Below are 21696 nucleotides of genomic sequence, written 5' to 3'. Positions count from 1 at the left end.
GCTTCCTGAGGGAGAAGTTTCTGCATACAGTGCCAATTGTCTTCGCACATATGGGGAATGAATTCCCGACAGAATCCATCCTAGGCAACACTGCTGATTTCTTCTCAGGCACCAAAGTACAGAAGGAGCACTGCTGTATGCACCTCACAGAGCAGAGAGATGAAATCCAGCTTCCAGCACGCTCTCTGACTACTTATTTTCACATATGCATTTTCTTCAGAATCTAAAATAAATAACCCAAAAGCAGTAGAAAATAGTAAACAGTAAAATTATCCAAGTACGGTCACTTTGCTACTTGCAGTGACAAAAGACAAATCCCCTTACTCTCAATGTCTGAAAAATCACACAGTTTAACATTTTTGAATATATCCAGAAATAAGTGCCTCCATTTCACAAGAAACAAGAGGTTACACGCAACTGTACTCATCTGTTGACCAAACCACCTTGGGCAGATACTTTACAAAAATATGTGAAGTGTGAAGAGCATAAGAATTTTCCAAAATAAATTTTATAAATGCAAGAAAAAAAATATAGCAAAAATTCATAATCTTTTCAAAATTATGTTACAGTATAAAATACCAGCACAGGCTTAATATTAATGCCAGTGCACAGTCTGAAAAAATAAATAAATGCATACTGCTAGCATTATGTTGTCCTCCTTAAAGGAGTAACAATGGATGTAACTAACAAACCTCAAAAGATCACACGTAAGAAATAATCTGAGGAAGATCCTCCAGAGTATGCTGAAAAGAGTTTGAAACTCTTAACAGAGCAGTCTAGAGAACCAACCGTGAAAAAAATTACATTCTTTAAGACACAGTAAGAATGATGTCAGCAAAGCAAATTCTAAGGGATAACATAGGCATCGTTCAGAAGGAGATGATGGTGACCTAGAGACGTACTGGCTATGTCTTAGAAGTCAAATAAATAGTGCCATAAGCTGTTGTGTAGTTCCAAAGACAGCTGGAAGTGTCTGCCCACTGCCATACCACCAAGCCTCCTGTCAATCAGGTTGGTTGCATCCAAACTGCCCAGTGGGAACAGTGATGGGAGCTAACTTCTAAACCACGTCCAGAAGTCATTTGTGAAAATACACTAGTTGGCCCAGGACACACCACATAACTGACAACTCCGGCAACGCAAGAGGACAAACATTGCACTCCAGTGCCTATCCCTGTGTCCTGGCCCTGTTTCATTGACAGCTCAGGTGTGCAGCCGTTATGCAGCCTCATCAGTAGGCAACTTCAGCCAGCAATGTAAGAGTCAGAAGCCTGAACAGAGCAGAAGACTGGAATACCTGGAAAGAAACCACTGGGTGCTTTTCAAAAGCCTTAATGAGCATCTCCACGACCACATATGGTACAGTAATTCAAGGTAAATAAATCCACGTTTAATTTCATGACCAACTTACACTATTTAAAGGTGCATATATTCTAGATCAGCAAGAGGGTTTGGATTTTACAGAAAGTGACTGTAAAATCACTAAGCTGACGTCTTCCACGTTGCACTGTTTGAAAAGCTGACACCTAGTGGCACGTCCCAAGAAAGAGGCTCTGCCACATACTGCTATGCTACTCCAACGAGCAGCACCAGGCAGTTTCTAACAAAGGGAAAAAAGAAACAAAGAATTTAGGATTTGGTCACAGATCCATGAGACTTCCGAAACAGCAATGTTAGGGGCTGGATTGTACTAGCATTCAGACTTCAGAATATCAGGATATTGACAGTGTATGAAACAGGAATAGCTCTTTAAAAATTCTATTATAAAAAATGCTAAATATACAGAACTACTTTTTACATACAAAAATTTAGATTTTATTCTTGCATGCTACTTTGCTTCACAACTGGCCTTTTTTTCCACCTTCATGAAAACAGACTGAGGACAAAACTGTCAGTCAGTTCCATCTTAGTTAAGAATTAGGTCAAAATACATGCAGTGGTTAAAGGTAATCAATACATGGTGGAAGTTGTGTATGCCAGCAGGCCACAGTAAATTATCAAAGCTTAACATAATCAGTAAAACCTAAGACAAAAACATGCATTCTTTTCAAATGTTAAATTCACAAATCTAGATTCACAATGAAGAGGCTCCTTGATTTAAATCACATAATTATAGTAGCCATAGTGGTGCTGTTGAGGCCATGGTGATGATCTAAGACTGTCAGTGAAGCAAGCTTTGTGGAGAGTGTTAATACATTTTATTAGTTCAACTCACAGGGTGGGAAAAGTTTGGGGCATGTTTAACTCTTCTTGTCTGATTTTCCTACTATACTAGCTAGCCTAATATAAGCTATTATCTCCCTGTGTAAGCTTTGTCTGATTATTTAAATCAGCCAAACAAAGACAGGTACCCACTTAAAAACTCATTATTAAGTCAAATGAGCATTTAGGGTTTTTTGCCACCCACAGATGCCAAAGCTAATATCCAGCAGAGACATGTCATTCATTAGTATAAAAACCTCATACCGAGGAGATGTGTTGTACGCTTTCAATTAGCAGATGAAATGCAAAAAAGTTGCTTCAGTAGAATTAACAAAACAGAAAAAAAAAAAAATCGAGCGTTATTATCTATAATAACAGCTAATAGTACTAGATTATTAATGGTTATAATTAAGATAGAACATTCTAACAAGTTCTTAACACTGACTAATAAAAGGAATATGATACATTCCAACTTTGAAAACATTACTAAAATCCAGAAATTCAATACAATAAATGTTCTTTTACACATGGGATATAGCTTTAAGGTTTACAAAATGGGATGGAGAAAAAAGAAAAATAAAAAAGGCTATCTTTTTGTTCTGAAGATCTCTAAATCAAAAGGTTATTTAACAATACTCAGAGTAAAAACACTCTTACTCATTAGTGTAAGACATTATATATCTCATTATACTATTCTGTCCTAATTTTAACCACAGAGAAATACCAAAGGTACGTCAAAATGATTTTCAGGAAACTCAACAGCTTTGAGATGTTCTCCCTGGCTAGGTGACAACCAAACCTGTTGAATTTGAGGGAACACTTACAAGGGTCCCCCATTTTTACATATTTCAAGAAAGTTTAAGATATGAATGGAAAGAGCTACAGTTGGAAGTGGCATTGGATCTGGTTCCAAAATTGATGCTGAGAAAAAAGATTATTCTGTTTAATGTAACTTTTTTTTAAAAGGTGGGATTCTAGTTTCTGCAGTCTTACGGAGTCACCTTCAATGTGTTTATAAATCAATAAACAATGTTTTTGCCCCCACAGAATCCTACAAAACAGAAGATGTGAGTGGTGGCACTTACCTACAGGGACGTAAGAAGAAAGACAGGATCATGTCCTCTCCTTAGTCTAAATATTAAATAATTCTAAATCATGCCAAGTTCCATTTATCTTAAGCTATGCCTTGTAAATACGAACCAGCAGGTATTCTCTGAAATAGGATTGGTGGAAATCACAGAATTTTTGTCGTTGTTGTTTATTGGTACTATTACTTAAAAAAAATGATTAACATAGAAAAAATTATTACTATTATATACAAAGTAGGAATTTTTTCTTAGTAAGTACATATTTCTTGTAATTTAGTAAAGAAAGATCTCTGAATACATTTCTTGTGAAAACAATATAAATAAGGCATATACTGGGCACACTAATTTTCTGAATTGAGTTCTAACTTATAAGTTAATCATATTCAGCCCTGGTGTAAACAAGCAGAATTTTCACAGTTCAGAAATAAAATTGTACATTTTGTGCTTTGTGAGACATTTTCCTTATCTGTTACATCTTAGCAAAACAACATCCTATAATTTTGCACTCTTATCCTATTTTGATCCCTCCGGATTTAAAACGAATTCATATACATGTTCTATTAGTAAAAAGAGCATTTAGAGGTTAAGCACACAAACTTGTATTTATTTATTTTTAATGTACAGCAGAGCTTCTGCAGGTAAGAGGAAATGCTTAAGGTGGGCACTGTATCATAACAGCTAATTCTAACCTTATATGAATATTAACTGTGTGGGTATAGTCAGCCATTATATTCCTATTTGAAAGAAGAGGTGAAGTATTTATTCTCTTGCAATCATTTGTTTTATTTATTAAAATATATATTATATAAAACACATATATATGTTTTATGCTTGAATGGTTTTGAAAAGAAATTTAAAAAAACAACTGCAAAGAAACCACGCCACCTTATGGCAGAAGACAGCAAAACTGACAGCTGGTATTTCAGACACTACAGCTCCAAAGGCAAGAGGAGCAAGTTCACAATGTCATAACAAGTGCAAATGCAACCTTCTTCAGACCCATGAGAAATGAGCAGTGTTCACCGTATGCCCATAAAAGGAACTGTGTGGAAGTTCACTGCTCAATTTAGAAGACTACGATGATCTTAGCAGGAATCAAACCCACGAGCTTGGAAAAGCACATTCAGTTTCAGACTTAATGTTTGGGTCAGTACCTTATCCGTTCTGCTAAGATAGCTGGAAAGAATACAACAACTGAGTAACCTATATAATATGTTCATGATCATTATTCCAGAGGTGGAGTCTCTAAGAATTTCCTGCTATTGTTATTTCCTCTTCCAGCAACTCTAAATAGATGGCCTGAAATAATCTAAACATGCACTGACAACATTGTGTTCTACTACACTTCACGTAACAGTAGTTGGGAATAACGCTGCAGTAGCAACATTAAAGTTAGAACCAAAACCAAAACATCTCATGCTATTTTACTTTGACTTGTCAAGTTTTGGAAATTATTCTCAGGGTTGGTATTTCACCAGGTGGCTGGGATATATGAAGGCTAGGTGTCATTCTCTTGTAGCATGCAGAGAAAAAAAGAGATTTTAAAGTGGAAAGCAGCAGCTGACAGAGAGCAGTCCACACCCAAGTAGCTACACGTAATAATTAATTCAGATACAGTTTTTAGTACAGGTTGTTTCTACTTTGTCCGATTCATACCATGGTCTCAAATTTTCAGTTTCCCCATCTAAAGTAACAGCTTTGACTATTAGGACATTGTGTAACACAGAGACTCTCAGTCCCTCCTGTTGGTGAGACAATTTATATATATTAGTGAATACCGACTGGGATGCAAAGAGAGAAAAATGGGTTTCATAGCCCAGTGACTACGGTATCTTCCTGAAATTAACAGAGGGTAAGTACCAAGTCCCTATCTTGGTGATTATTTTTGCAATGCAAAACAGCTCCTACAATAGAAATTAAATTATAACCTTGGTGTTTACAGCTCCCTCAGAATATGACATATGCACATAAATTTCTATGAAATCTGAATCTGGAAGAATGTGGTGTGAACCCCTTTTCTCCTATCACACATGAATCACTAGTACCAGGCTCTTAGATATTCTGAGAAGGTTGTCTCTTGCTGTGACCAGAAATTCTGTCAAAACTAGCAATATGTAGCAGCAAGGCTTTTTAATTTAGAAAAACTTTCTAACGAAGAAAGATGTTCCTAGACAGTTACCAAACAGCTTTATCTAGAAGATCTTGCTCTGTTTGTTGAAGTTGTGCACTTACTATATTAAAGTCAAGTGCAAAGAAATGAAAAACTATTTTCAGTGACTAGTAAAGAAAAGCAAGACAACTAAAAGCTTCAGACAAGATAGAAATAGACCACAATGAAAAAAGGGTATTTTTTTCCTTTAAAACATCTGAGAAACAAGTAACAACAGATCCTACCTGCATTCCCTAAGCGCACCAGAAGCTCCTTCCATATACTCTGTTCCCTAAAAATCCAGTGCACCGAGCTCTCCCCTCCTTTAGTTCAGAGTTAGTGAAATGCCTTTCTTCCTACATCTTGCCACAACAGGAAATTCAGAATGTCTTTCTTTCCTCCTCCCATCTCAAACACTTTTTATACACCTCCTTCCCATTTAGAGGAATCAGTGTGCCACTTTCCCTCCCATGCCAAAGAACAGTGTAATATGTATTACATGGCTCCTGTGCCAAGAGCTCTGCACATAGTTTTGTTTCTGCCCAACCACAAACCTTCTTCCAGAGAAGCATGATAAAGGGGCAAGGGAAAAATCTCTCCATTTGCCTTCACATCACTATGGGTCAGGTTTTCAGGAGGAAGCACACTAGAAGAGAAGATATAACGAAGCCATATTCCTTCATCTTGAGAGAGGCTCTCAGCAGAGCAGGAGGAACAGCTTTTCAAATTCAGGTGACTTTTCATTCTCTATTTCCACCACAATTACTAAGTTTTGGCCACTGAGGCCCAGACATCAGCTGACGTTATACCAGATGTGAAATAGTGTTATTACATTACATTCAGAAAACCCCAAAATCACCATACCAATCACCAGCACCACGTTGATTAGGCATTTTCTTTTCCAACTGCTGGCAAATAGGGAGGAAAAACTTATTTAATCTGTTTAAACAGGATTTTTTTCCATACTTGGAAAACTAAATTCCTCAGGGAACTATGTAAAGAGCTTGGTCTTCGTATTCAACACCAGCAACATATGTAACCCCCCAAAACTTTCTCAATGCAAAGAATATCAGATGAATTAATAAAAGAATATGACGAACATTAGTTGTTTTTTTCCTCATTAGTCAGGATAACTAATTCAAACTACTGTTTTGCTTTATATGACCAGCTGTGATGGGTAAAATAAAGTCAAAATTCCCCAAAAAAGAATGGCCACTGCTAGCATCAACGTAAACTATTAAAGAAACACTGAGAAAGTCGGGTGATACCTGAAATCTATATTTCCCTCAAACAAATGTCATATTATGATTAGTAAATCTATTACATTACAGGGATTGCTTACTCTCCTTCATTTATCACCACCATTAACTACTATATGTTCTTCACCTGGACTCATTTCTAAGTTTTAAGTGAAAGTTAATTACCTCAAGGTCATCCAGTGAACGAGTGATACTAAATCTCTTAGATCTTCCAAATGATCTTCGAGCAGAAGAACGCTGGGGAGGAGCCTGATTTAATCCCACCGGATGTCCAAATTTTGAACCCTAAACAAGACAGAAAATATACATGATTATTTTACTTCTTTAATTTTAGTACATTACTGATCATAGTGACGGCATCTGAATTTTAAACAACTCTACTTTTGTCCAGCTTGACTACAGTGATACGGACAGAATTCCAAGGAGATAGATTTGCAAACCTCTGACAGGACACCAGGTTCAACACGAGCTCATCACTTACCCTGTAAAGTCATGTATTAAAATCATTACAGGTATGCAAGTACTTCTCCAGACTCAAGTCAAATATAATTATTTAGCATTAAGTTACTTTATCAACACAAGTCATCAGCTAGGTTGCTAAAGTGCACACATGCTACATGTAAGTATTAGAAGATAGAGTTTAATTAAAAGCCTAGCTCCTAGCTCTAGTCTTAACTAGCATATCCTTAAAATGAGAAAATATTTGTCCTTTCTATTTGAAATTACCATCCTAGAAGTCATCTCATATAGCTTCCGTTGGAATCTTCCTCCACTTTTAAAAATCTTGATTTCACTATGCATTTTTTTCTGAAGTTTTGCTACTGTAAGATCCAACTTTTTAAATCATACAGAACAAAATGCAAGAACAAAATGCATTATTCTTTTATTCTGAAGAAAGAAACTACCTCACTCTGATATTTCGTGACTAGAATTGGTACTGCAATGGTTTTCTGTTTTCCCCGTTATCATACTCTTTCTCCTTAAAAAATAACCAAAGGTTGGTCAAGCTACAACAACTCAGCATGTATATATCTAGTTTATGCCAAATGGAAAATTTAAGCTTAAACCTAACAGTAGGCACATTCAGTGACTGGTGCTAAGCAGATGTACATAAACTCACTACATTATGAAAACTTGTGATTATATGCCTGAAATTTTGGATTCCTTTCGCTGTAACATTCAGTGCGGGGAAAATTCCTTCCTGTCTTCTGATGTTCTCTTTCACTTGAGAAAATAATGGAGTTTAATTCAGGGTAAAATTTCTTCTAGTTCATTTCAGCATCTTTCTTCATCACAGTAAGCTTCAATAATATTTATTAGTACTTTTATAGTTGCTCGTTGGCAGCTTTGTAATATTTACTAAAATGTATTTTTCTATCTGTTTCTTCCTTCAGGCTACTTTCTGTGCTCTCAGTTCTGAAACACGTGGGTATCCCTTCAATCCTTTGTTTGAATATCTCTGTATGTCACATCAATGGAAAGAACAATCATAAATTTCACACTTATAACTTCACACTAACAACCACTCCCATGAAGCAGAGAGCATCAAGGACATTTTACCACCGCCTTGCTGCAATAAGAGATGAGCCATCCAACAGAAGATGTCTGCCTGTTTATTTGTTCCTGCAGAGTCATTACTATTCTTTAGCAACAGAGCTCTGACAGCCACCACTATTCACAACAGACTTTTTAAAAGTCCCTGGAAATGTCAAGACATAACACAGGGTACAGGAATCTGGATCCAAAGTATGTTGCAAGGTTCATCACTGCAACAAGGTGAGACTCCAGCTTCTTCATTCGACATTAGAAGTGATCCATTTTTATAGGAAATCTCTTTCCCTCCCATCTTTCAATTTAGTAAGATTTTTTTTTTTAATTGGGTGAGAAAAAAAATGGGGCAGCTTCTGCCAAGGAAAACTGGAAATCTGGCAACTGGAGATTAGCTTCTGAGGTTTTTAAGAGAACATTTAGAATTGCAGTATGAAAAAGCTAAGATGGCTTTTGCTAACACAGTCAACTAAATGTGAAGACAAGAAAGTTGCTATCTGTAAATTGTCACAGATAGCACCCACTGGAACGAGTACAGTTCCTAACTTTCTGAGCAGCTTTTGAAATCATCTGTTCCTCCAGGCAGGTATCGCTGAAGCGGTTCGCACTTGGCTCACGTCAGTCGCGGTCCTTCCTGTCCAAAATTAAACTCTGCACCTAATGCAGTAATCAGTGTCAAACAGCAAGTTCCACATCAGCCCCTGACTAAATTCAGCAGTATCCATTACTATTACTGCCCAGCATGTCAGAGCACTAACATGGCTGCTCCTATATCAGTATGTTCCCGTTAAAGCAGCACAAATGCAGCATTCATTTACTCCATCACTAGTCATGTATGACCAGACCTGTTTTAAAATTCTTTATTTTTTAATCTGTAAATTAGTGATAAAAATTTGGTGACTACAAACAGCTCAGCAAATTCTAAGGCTAGTGAAATTAATGCCATCATTAATGGGAATACAACTGGTATTTTGAAACTAATGAAACAGCTACCCACAGATTCTGCTTTATTGTCTCTCAAGTCTTTCCCAAAACAAGATGCAGCACCCAGAGGACTTCATCTTTCATTAAAAAATGGTGAAAGGAAACAAAGAAAAAAAAACATCAATAGTAGTCATATCTATTTTGGGTAATGAATGCATTTCCTTTCTAATTCAGCCCAAAAAGTGCATTAACTATCCAGTATCTCTTTGAACAGCAGAGATTGCCATGTACAATTCTGGGACTGTCAACTAGCAAACACAGAAAGAAAAAAATTTCGAAGCAGTGACATTACAAATTGGAGGAATAGGAACAAACCGCCTGAAGACAAAGCTAATTATATTCCACTGAGAAGCAGATTCTAGATAACATTAATTCTCACCAGATGCCCCATTTTAGAAGGAAATGCAGCTTACCTAGTTGTGGTCAGAAAAATAACAAAGAAAAAGAGGGAGAGTGGATAAAAACATTCGAAAACTGTGTAGTAGTAGAAGAGAGAACAGGAAATTAATATCCAATCAAACATTTTCTTTATGGTTTTTGACATTGTTTTGACGTTGTTATACAAAACTCACTACTGAGCACTGGATGGAATGGTAAAGATAAGAGCAGGAAAAAAAGACCCTGATAACAACACAGGGTATAAGAAATAATTATGACATATAAAAATTCACTAAGCTAACAGTTTCCTCAATCCATTTGGATAACAACTGCAATTAGAAAAATGTTTTCAGCTGACAAAAATCTCTTTCTTGCAAAAGTTCAAATTAGTAATCCTGGAAATTAAGAAAAACATTGCTAAAAAAGACTAAAATTCACAAAGTATTTAATTTCCTGGCAACGGTGCTCAGAAGTCTTCCTTTTCACCCTTTCTGGACTCCTTTCCAGATATTCAGACTATGAAGGTATACGTCCTTCTTCAGACCAATTCAATTCAATATTTTAAAATTGCCTTGCGTATACACATACAAACAAAACACTGTAACTTAAGCAGACAGCAGCAACATTTTAGCAAGTGTGTTTCATGGGACTCTGAAGAACTGGAAATAAAAACATCCATGACTTGAAAAGGGAACACAGTTATTGCAACTAGATTGTATTAACCAGCATGGCTAAAGAAATGCACAGCTTTTAATCAAATACAGATTGCTGGAGCGATGACTGATATTAATGTAAATTTTGTGGTCTATTAGCTATAAAGAAATTATCATAGTTCTAAAAATCTTACACTATTAAATATTTAAAAAAAATACTAAATGAACCTTAAAACACTCAAAACAGTATATTATATGACCAACGAAATACTGTCTCGTTACCACTAGCTGCCCAACTAAAACACTGAAATTTGCTACATGAACAGTGGCTTTGGGTTGTTTTGTTGTGGTTTTTTTTTAAATATAGATTGCCCACCTGCCCTAGAGCTATTTCCTATACCTTAAAGATCCTCTTCCTGAAACAGTGCTGCTAAATCTATAAAACAGAGCTCTCAAAATATCTAGATATTCAAGTCAATCTAAACAAACCCTATTACAGAACAATATTAGAAACTCTAGTCCATCTGATGATTTACCAGTTGGTTTCATTTTTAGGAGTCCAGAAAAAAACAGAAAAGCGCAGAAATTTGTGAAAACCAGTTGATTAGTGGAAAGCATGTGCTACAGCAATACATCCTCTGCATTTCGCAATACAGATACTTACATGCCTGCTGCTACTCTCTATCATGGTCAAAGTACAAAAGAACATATCTCCACAAGCCTTCACCCTATTACGATTCCGCAGATGAATAGGAAAAACAACAATGTATTAAAGGAATTGACACAGTGATACTCTAAAAAAATCCATTCCTTTTTCTATTCTTGTAACAAAAAACAAATTACAATCTAGCACGGACAGAAATACAAGTCAAATGCATAATCAGAAGAGAAAAAAGAAACAGGACAACGAATAGGTTTGCATAATCTTTTTTTAATATATAACTAGATCTCCCTTTTTTCCTTAGGCTAACAGGAATCGGTAAGTGCAAATATATTCACATGAGGTAACTATCCACCCGACCAAAGTGCAGGCTTTCTTTCCCTCCAAATACATTTCATATATATACATTATTATTATTATTTTAACATGTCTACTTGGCCTTGTGGGTGAGTTATGTCCTATCTACTTGACAAACACGGTATTAAAAACAAAATTCACCAGCAGAGAATTAATACAGCAGCAGTCTGTGAATGTGCCCAAGGTGAGAACAATTTCTCTGATAACAAAAAATGTGTACAAGAGAAGGACAAATATGAGAGTGGAAAACGTTGCACTTGATGCATGAACAAAAGAGAGGGAGTCAAGAAGCACGGGAGCCGTGCCAGACTGCAAATGGAGGGCCAGAAAGAGCAAGAATGATCCAATACAAGGTGACTTGCAAAAACCTAGCTCTTTAAAGATTAAGAAAGAAAATGGATGTGCTCTTAGAAGGAATTTTAACATAAACAAGTTAGGCACTAGTTCCATACAACCTTTTTTTTTTTTTTTTTTTGGCAGCTGTGCTGTTTTAAGGACTCTGACCTCTCCTGCCAGCTCCCAGGCTGCAGCAGGCTGTCCCCTCATCTCCGCTAACAAAAAACTGGAAGCTTAAAGCTATCCTGTATGTAACTCAGATCGATCTACAGCCATGTCAACACAACTGACGATGGATACTGCCACTGCTGGATTGAGAATAACAGGACATCTTTAAATTGGTAGCACCAACGAAACGCAACGTGAAACTGCAGTCCTCAATGTGATACTCTAGCCTGGAGCAGGAAGGCACAGTAGCAAGTTGATGAAACCTTATCAATTATTCAGAACCCAAAGAAACCAAACACCTTTAGAAACGAAACCATCTTCAATTAACTTAAAGAAATTCCCAGCTCTAGAATGAGCTGTACCACACCCTTTCATATTCTAGCAAATATTACAACTTTTTAACAAACTGTCACACAAAACAACTTGAAATTTCCCTTTTGTACTACATGGTCATTGCGTCTCTCTACAGTTAAACATATCCTGCCCTCTCATCCAGTACCTCGATATAAATAAAAAACAACGAGAATTTTCTCCTCTGATACCCGTTTAAAAGCTAGGAGGAGCAGAAAGGAGGTGGTGAGGAGAGGACATCGGCAGCTCTAGGATTACAAGAGGCTAAGCAAGTGGGAGAGTTTTGCTGGGTATTCAAGGCTCCTAGGCAACAACACGGGGAGCTGGGAGCAGGAATCCAGAAAGGGAAGAAAGGAGAAAGAAAAACTGTGAAGGCTAATGCCAGCTTCACAAGATCTTGCCAATTTAATCATTTAAAGGACAACACATTACAGTTTGTGATCTCGAGGGGAAACTAAATGGGATGAATCTCATCGGACAGAGAGTTTGGATGCTGTGTGGAAGAGCAGGAAGAGAGGGAGAGGTAAGCTGTAAAAAGGGGAGCCGACCTAAAACGTTAAAAATCTGCTACTCTACCAAGCCTGATCATCTACATCCAGAGAAGGATGTTTTCAAACACTTTCAAAACTGTTCCACGATGAAAGATAATTTCACAAGGCGATGCAAAAGCACAAAAGTGAAATCATATTTTTAAAATGTTTGAGAAAAAAAAAAGGTACTTGCAAGTCACGAACAAAGTATTAAGAACTCTAAAACAAAAAACAACAAACGAACAAAAAAGAGTCACTGATATGTAATTACTTTGATACAAATTGTTTTCTCCTTCTGACTGGGTGGCAACTGGCCACCCTGCTCAAGAGTCAATTCCCCACATAAGCCTTTTTGTCTCCTAAAAAGTCCAATCAATTAGGTTCTTTTAAAAAAACTCTACCTGTAAGTGCCTGTACAAGTGTCAATTGGAGTATTTATTTCTGATTAAACACCTCTGAAAAGTACATAACAAAAGAAGGATGCTGATACTCACAGAACTTGAAAGAAAAAGGAACACCACCTCATTTAGGCCTCAGAAAGGCCTCAGTTTAGGGAGTTTAATTAATACAGAATTTACTACATTCTGTGTGTAACAAACCTTAATTATTGCCACTATAAAAATCATCTAATTTGAATTTGTCCAGCTCCTATTTCCAGCTATTGAAGCTTTTAAAAACTCTCTCTGCTTTTAGATTGACTCTTTGACTTTGTATGGTGAAGTGCATAATAAGCATTTTAGTGCAGAACCCACATGCACAGAGTTCACAAAATTTGAAACTTCTGTGGATATTCAAAACACGCCAAATTTACTCTCGGGTATTAAACAACAGAAGGGTCAGGCCGAAGCAGGAGATCATCTTTACATAACCATGCAGTTTTAAGATTTCAGGAGAAGAAAAGTTATGGGAAACACGGATGCCACAGTAATCCCTTGTAGATACAAATCTACCTTGTAGATACAAAATCCCAAGTAGATACAAATATTATTCTGCTATCAATATTAATCTCAAACCCTGCTCTGCAGCAGCTGTGTACTGTGTACAGTTTGGGGTGTCACAGTGTAAGTAGGACATAAAACTATTAAAGAGAGTTCAAAGGAGGGCTACAAAGATGGTGAAGGGTCTGAAGGGGAAGATGTATAAGGAGCAGCTGAGGTCCTTTGGTTTGTTCAGCCCAGAGCAGAGCAGGCCGAGGGGAGGCCTCATGGCGGCCTGCAGCTCCCTCACGAGGGGAGCGGAGGGGCAGGCGCTGAGCTCTGCTCTCTGGGGACAGCGACAGGACCCGAGGGAACGGCATGGAGCTGGGACAGGGGAGGGTCAGGCTGGGTGTTAGGGAAAGGTTCTGCACCCAGAGGTCTTCGGGCACTGGGACAGGCTCCACAGGGACGTGGTCACAGCACCGAGCTGCTGGAGTTCAAGAAGCATTTGGACAATGCTGTCGGACATGTGGTTGAATGTTTGGGTGGTCCTTTGGGGACCCAGGAGTTGGACTTGATGATCCTCGTGGGTCCCTTCCAACTTGGGATATTCAGTGATTCTTAATCTTCCTCTGATGTTCCCTATCATCCATAACCTCCCATTTTCCTGATTGTGTGTCCTGGTAGTTGCGTGCCCCCGCACTACAGTGAGGCAAAGCAGGCAAGACCGTAGGCCATGACCTTCCTTCATCCCTCCTTCTATCAGCCAGCATCAAATGTTCCTCTGCCTAAAAACTGACAGTGCTGAGTTGCAGGACTTACAAAGAGAGGGTCTACGGGACCTGAGAACAGGATGAATTGAAAAATGAGGTATGTTGGGTTTGGATCTCTCATACCCTCAAAGGTAGAAAAGAATCTGTGAGGGAAATAAGAAGACAGCTTGATGTGGTCCAGTCCCCTGGACCATAACAGATAAAGACACAGAAAGCCCCGGGGTATAGGTAGGCATGCTGAGAGAAAAGGCTCCGTATGATATGGGGGGGGAGAATGAATTAACACCCTTCAGGGTGCACTGCTGCCACCATTATGGATTGACATCACCTCATAAAATCAAATTAGATGGTGATAGGCTAATTAAAAGAGGCCTAGCATCACTCAGACATTACAGACAGCTTTCTGACAAGCTTTAATGACACTACAATTCTGGCTTTGGGTTTTTTTTTTTCTTTGGGGGGTGTGGGGAGAAGGGGCAGCAGCGTGACAAAAGATTAAAACAGCATTAATCACCATTACTGGCCCATGGATTTGATCACGTTTAATCTTAACTCTTTAATAATGACACATTTCACAACCTTCTAACCATTACAGCAGCATTTTTAACTGCAGTTAGGCCCATACTATAACCAACAACCAGGTAAAATCTCATACAAGAATTCTACGTGCTTTGGGAAGACACCGAAGAGAGGCCGTCCTGTCACACCACAGCGCCAAGTAAATAAAATCTGTTGCTCGTCTCATTACTAAGGGTACTAGGCACAGAACACTGACCATCCAAATTGCAGCGCTATCCCTAATCTCTGTTCAAAAACACACACTGATGATACTAAAGCAGATGGAAAAGTAAGATCATTTTTTCAGTATAACCAGATAATAGCTTATTGTATGAGCTAGAAGCCTATCAGTTGGAAACTGAAAAGGAGCAGAAAGACCTGAGGATATCAAGGGAAAACACAAAGAAAATTTCAAGTAGGTACAGAATAACTGGTTCCAAATTATCATAAACATTAGCTAGGAACATTAAGGAACTATGGCCCAATGCTCAGTAACAAGCAAAAAGGCAAATAAAGGATCATCAGAAAAAGAAAGGAAAACAATAAATCAGCTTTATATTCATAAATACCTACCAACACATTTTCAAAATTGCTTATAGTTCCGGTTAACTGATCTCAAAAACAATACTGTAGAAATAAGGGGTGAAGATTACAATTCTGTAAAAACTTTTGTATGGGAAGAGACAAAGCTAACTTCCATCTCGAAAATTCGTGATTGGTGGGTGAGATTTAAAAGAAAATTAAATGACTAGGGATAAATAAACAAATAGGGAATTAGATTGTTCAGTATTTCTCATGAAAAATATTAACAGGTATGAAATGAAATCATACAGGAAAATACAACTGTTTCCTTTCCATCCTATTAAACTGTGAAATGTGTCAGGTGAAATATATCAGGAATGCCAAAGGTACACTTGAGTTTAAAAAAAAACAAATTCAAGAAAAAAGGCTTACAAAGGTTATTAAACACAATGATGTGGATTCGGTCTCCACCTGAGGAAAGCCTCTAAACCACATGTTGCTGAAAATTAGGATACGTTTTCCGTGTTTTTCTAAGCAGCTGCTCCTGGCTAGCGTCCAAAATAGGATATTGACCTCAGTATTGGGTATCTCATCTGATAGATATGGATGTTCTTACTGATTCGTTCTTACAAAATAAATATTAACCGCCAGTGCCATATGGCTATGAAAAAAGTAAATAATATCAAGAGGTATTATATGAGGTATTTACAATAGAGATTGGAAAATGTACACTACAATTACACGAAACCACTATCAGGAAATTGGTGTGAAATTTTGGTCACCCATCACCCAGAATGAATTTAAACTAGAATAGTTTCTGAAAAGGCCTACTGAAATTATGAGGAGAATGAAACTTTACTTCCCAGAACCGAGAGATTTAGCAATCCCCATCAAACAAAATGAAAGCTCGAAGAGAATATACCTTCTATGCAAGACTTCGGACCGGAAGATAAACCAAAGTTTCTAACATCATAACAGTGATGTCCTGGAATAATTTTCCTGCAGAAGTCGGGGAGCAAACACAAATTTTTCAAAGGTACATCTGCTAAGTGTATGGGAGGAATGACAACACGACTACCTTAAAGAGACAGAATTTGGTTTGATGCAAAATATCCTTCTCTGATACTATCTTTGCAAATTTTTTGTCTTAATGGCCATTTTAATGATGGAATAAATTTTCAAGCCTTTCTCTTTAAGCTTCATTTCTTCATGTTTTTACTTAAACACTTCAGGTGGGTTTTAAAGATTCCATATTTATTTATGTTAATTAAAGACCTTCATTCTACATAATAAAGACAACGGGTTTGGGTTTCTGTTTTTTTGAAGGTAACAGCACTTAGCCTGCAGAGTAATTTTATAACTTTATATTAAAGCTTCTATGCTAAAAACTTTTAAAAAAGCCGTTTTTACAGAGTAATTTTATAAACTCTATATTAAAGCTTCTATGCTAAAAACTTTAAAAAAAGCCGTTTTTAAATAGTCTTCAATTCATTCTGTGCTAATTATTTTCCTCCACTCTATTCTCATATTTCTCTTTGTGTCTTAAGATGCTGTCTTCCCTTGTGGCTTCACAACTCAAATTCAGAAATTCTTAAATACCTTCTCCCCTTAATTTGAAATGAGATTTCTACAAAGTCAACATTGCTCTGAAGACGCTTATTCTCCAGATTTTGATTTTCTTTTCAGAGAAAAGCACCTAGCGTTACTTTAGATTTTTATACATTTTAAAGATCCTAGAGTTGTCCATTTTTAAAAATCATTATTTTAGAAGACTACAATACAAATGCAAAGCTGCAAGAAATTTCTAAATATTCAATTGTTTTTCATTTTTAAACAGCAAAAGCTATCAGAGGTCTTATTGCGCATGAATACCTCTGAGCAGATGAAATTCACATCACCACATTCTCAGATCTAGCTTGGTATTTGGGATTTCAGTTGTGTTGTCTTTAAGGTATATAACGTATATTTCAAACCAGATCAAATTCCAAAGGTTTACGTTAAAGTGTGCTTCATAAGAATAGCAAGCCATCTGCCATTAATTCTGCTTTATAAACAGCTGGGGTGGAACAATTTAAGTGAGAGAGCAAACAGAACTGTAGAGGAAAGGGAAAAAAACCACATGTAATTATACAACAAAAAAAAAATATGGGAACCACATAGCTTTGCCAACATTGTCTTTGCCTCTCAAATATCTGCCTCTCAGTTAGTGCACCACCCAGTTACCAACATGAAAAACTGCAGTTCTTGCATTTGAAGCAAATTTTTTAAAAAATCATCCAAAAATAAAAACATTCTATTCTTAACTTGAACAGAGTGTCTTTTTAAGTTTTACTCGCTTTGAAGTCAAAGACCAGTTCTAAAGTACAGATAAATTTCGGATCAAAACAGTAAAAGCTAACCCAGAAAATATATTAACAAGCAGAGATATATTAGTGAACTCCAGGACAGGTATTGCTACCTGTCTTCTAAGTTCTTACAATATTCTCAGTAACTTAAGTCACGAAGGTTACAAAGCAGTTGATACAATTTTGGAGTTAAAAAAAAAAAAAGTAGTACTATTGTTCAGTGAGTCTCAGACAATGAATTTATGTATCTTTCCTTCCTCTAAGATCCACAAATACCATTAATTCAGAAATTCATACTCCTCACAAGCACGAACTGTAGCATCCTCAAGGTAGAAGTCTTACAACGAATGTAAAGCAGAAAAGGGTTTCTAAAAACCAATACTCAAAATTTTAAAAGCCTTTTTAATAGATCTGTCATACTCACTCGGAATAGACCTGGTTATTAAGTTATTAAGCTCTGGTTGCAAAACCACTTGTGCTCTCAAATGTTATGTTTGCCTCCACAATATTAAAACAAACCTGTGAGAGGTCACCGCCTAGGTCTCTGTCCTCACAGAGAGAAAACTCAAAGTCTAAACTGACTGTTATGAGGCTTTCCACTGAAGAAAAAAAAAAAAAAAAAATATTTTCCCAGTAAAATTTAATTTAAAACAGTAATGGTTAGACATATTTTTGGCCAGGCCCTAGCCTGAAATCAGAGAGTGAGAGTTGAACAAAATCAAACGCATTAGATTAATTTAGTCTAGAGGGGACAGCATGTTTCCCTGTTCAGCAATTCCTTAAGTCCCTTGCCAATCCTAACATCCCCTGATGTTTTCATACTTCTTATGGCACTTTTCTTTTGTGTAACCCAAAACTGTGCAAAAGGATCAGTAGGTGGAATGCTGGAGGTGGAAACAACAAGGCAATAGCAACGGAAGCAGCACACTGCAAAAGGAGTAAGAAACAAGAAAGCAGGAATTATTCCATTCCCACTGAAACCATAATGAGACTTCATCTGCTACTCTTGGAGACCTCATTAAACCACACGCCCCTACCCAGTATCAGCCTTACAGTAATTCAGGCGCTTCTCCCTACCAGAAATCTTCCTCAGTCATGCTGAGATTCAAAGCCTCCCACTACTTGTTTTAGATTGAGAGGCTTCTAAAAGCCTACAGGAGTCAATTAGTCCCCAAAAGTCTCACAGGATGCTTCAGTAGAAATCTGCTCATGTGAAACTTTTAAGGAACACGGGAAACATGAAGTTCAGTGCAGGAAACGATTGTGGAGGTGCATGGGAGCAAAGATACCCAAGAAAATATAAATCAGAAGATGTGGAGTAGAACTGAGATTTCCCAGATGAATTCACAATTCTCCTCCTCCGTGTGTAACAACCATTTTAAAAAACAGGAATCGGAAAAAAATAAATACAGCCATTATGAGAGCATATATATTCAATAATTTAAGGATAAAATCCTTACAATAACATAATAAAGCAAAAGAAAAAACAAGAACAACAAAAGCTAGGCTATCTAGTGATATTTAATCAAATTAGGCAAATTTATTTTTTTCTACTATTTATACTTATATTGAACTTTAAAATGCTTTGTAGCCATATAATGATTATTAACATTAAAAAAAACTTGTGTTTTTGCAAATTATCACAAAATTAACTTTAATTCTAATTCACTAGCTGAAAAAAAAAATCATCATTAAGGGACTACAACACCAAAGGGAAAATAAAGCTGAGAAAACTCATTTATGTCCTTGCAACCCAAAGTCAGAAACATCACATACGTTCCTACCATAAAATAAACTTCCCACATCCAGTTCTGCAAGTGTAACCTCAAGTAGCTATACAGAGCTTTTTAACATCTATGCTTGTGCTTTAGACGATTCACAAATATTTTATAGGTGCAGCTATAAAAGAGTTTATGCCCTTCTTTTTCCCAACTAGCACTGTACAGGACAGAGTATTTTGCTGTACGGCATGCTCTGATCATCACTGTTTAGCTGCACAGCAGTTCTGCTGGATCCCAACTGCACCCAGGGACTTGTGTCCTTTCCCCAGAGTGTAACAAGAGCGTGCAATGAAAGCTCCAAGGAAGACTGCGTGCAATAGGGATGTGCAGAGTCCAGCTCAAAAAACTCTAGCCTTGGTTGCCTTTTCTCCTTCTGGTGGTTTCTGCACATTCCTACTTGTAGGATATATTATCCTTCAATACTAATGTAAAGACAAAAAAAAAAAAGCACCCAATTAAAAAGCAATTTAAAGGCTGCTCTGACGAATTAAACATTATATTCAGATTAGATTCAGCCACCAGGTTATAAAAATATGAACAGAATCCCAAGTGGCCACTTTATACACTTCATTCTAGTGCGCTGCGTCCCTGCCCACGGCAGGGGGGCGGAACTACATGGTCTCTAAGGTCCCTTCCAACCCCAGCCATTCTATGTTTCTATGATTCCATGACTGGAATGTGTCTGAGCAGGCTATGTAAAATTAGTCCTTATCCCTTAAAAAGGTCACAGGGAGCTGAGGACGTAGAGTTTTCTAGAATACAGCATCTAATCCATTTAAAAAATGTTTTGAAATAGACAGTCATACCCCTTCTTTCCACACAAAGCCAAAAGAAAAGTCTGAATTTCTGGATATCATTACATTATGAAAGCAAATTTGTGCTCGAGTATACAAAACCAAGACTTACCCTATTTCTGCAGTAGCTACCAAAGCACAGAGGTATGGCGATCAGTAACATGGCGTTCCCTGCCTGTTTTCATTAAGGTGAGAACATAGTGCTACTCCATCTCTACCAATTATTCTCAATAACACTAAGTGCTTGCAACTCATGCTCACAAATGATTTCAAGACTTTCATGAGTATTCCTCATCTGTTTCAATAGCCTTCAATAATACCAATGAAAAATTAAAATGCAAAAGAGGTTCTGTTGCCTCAATGCGGAGACTAAAGGCTAAAGCCATGTAGGAACATTTTGAACATCTCTTTTGCAAACAAATTTATTGTTAATCAAAGAATAGAATACTTATTTTACTAGAAAATGCACTTAAAAGGGAAGAGTAATCGAAATATTTTATGTTGGAACATATATTCTGGTATATGCTGGTCTGAGTGATACAGTAGGTGATTTATTATTTCTGTTCACCCACATATAGAACATCTTTCCTTTTAAAGTGTAAAATTTTCAACGTGATTCTCATTAGTATATTCGTGACTTCAAGGAAATAAGTTTCAAGAATTTTAAAAATAATTTTTTGAGTTTTAATTCTGAAAAAAAAAAAAAAATCTCATCCATATTACAATCACAGGCAACATGGCAGACACAGAGTTGTTGCAGAGACCCTCGAAGATTTTCGCCAGCAGGCAGTGGCAGCTGATGCAGTACCTGCAGCTGAAAGTCCCCAGTTCCCGAAGAGCGCTTGGGACCAGCATAAACAACGCACCCGGAGCAGCAACTACGTTTAGAGAGGCCTTTTCCTTGGCCCATCAACAAACCTCTTGTCAAGAAGACCGTATAGTACGTGGTCTACAGGGTAGCAAATACAATTCGATGCTAGGTGGTTTTGGTGGGTGCTGCTTACAAATGAAGCGTTTCTGTTTGGATAATTTCTATTTGTTTGGGGTTTTTTTTGAAAAGCATGAAACACCTTGTGTTTAAGATCATTTGAAATTCAATTTGTTACTGCAGGTCTTGAAAACACTGGGATGCAGTCAGTTTATCTTAAAAATACTTAAGTACATAAATATGCACACGAGTTTATTTTTTCTTATCATTTTCAGGATGTTCGTGAAAGTTACTGGCTTCGCCATGAAAGAAAAGCAATAAAAACAAATCTCTTTGACACCAAAACCAAAATGTTCTAAAGTTCTGCATTCTGGCCCAAAAAAAAATCTATGCCTAAGTGTCACAACAATGCAA

At 37.1% G+C, this 21696-nt stretch overlaps 1 protein-coding gene across 5 annotated transcripts in view; it reads right to left on the bottom strand.

Moving 5' to 3' along the window:
* Positions 1-21696, bottom strand: part of RGS12 (regulator of G protein signaling 12) — a 90426-nt gene that overhangs the window by 60589 nt on the left and 8141 nt on the right. For all 5 annotated transcript variants that reach the window (XM_048047402.2, XM_048047393.2, XM_048047368.2 and 2 more), the window contains exon 3: positions 6864-6983. In XM_048047402.2, coding sequence (XP_047903359.1) covers positions 6864-6983 — 120 coding nt within the window. The remainder of the gene's footprint in view (positions 1-6863; positions 6984-21696) is intronic.

The sequence above is a fragment of the Anser cygnoides genome, chromosome 4 (genome assembly GCF_040182565.1).
Source record: "Anser cygnoides isolate HZ-2024a breed goose chromosome 4, Taihu_goose_T2T_genome, whole genome shotgun sequence".
In the NCBI taxonomy this organism is placed as follows: Eukaryota; Metazoa; Chordata; class Aves; order Anseriformes; family Anatidae; genus Anser; species Anser cygnoides.
The sequence above is the reverse complement of the archived record's forward strand: the minus strand, read 5'-3'. Positions and strand labels throughout refer to the sequence as shown.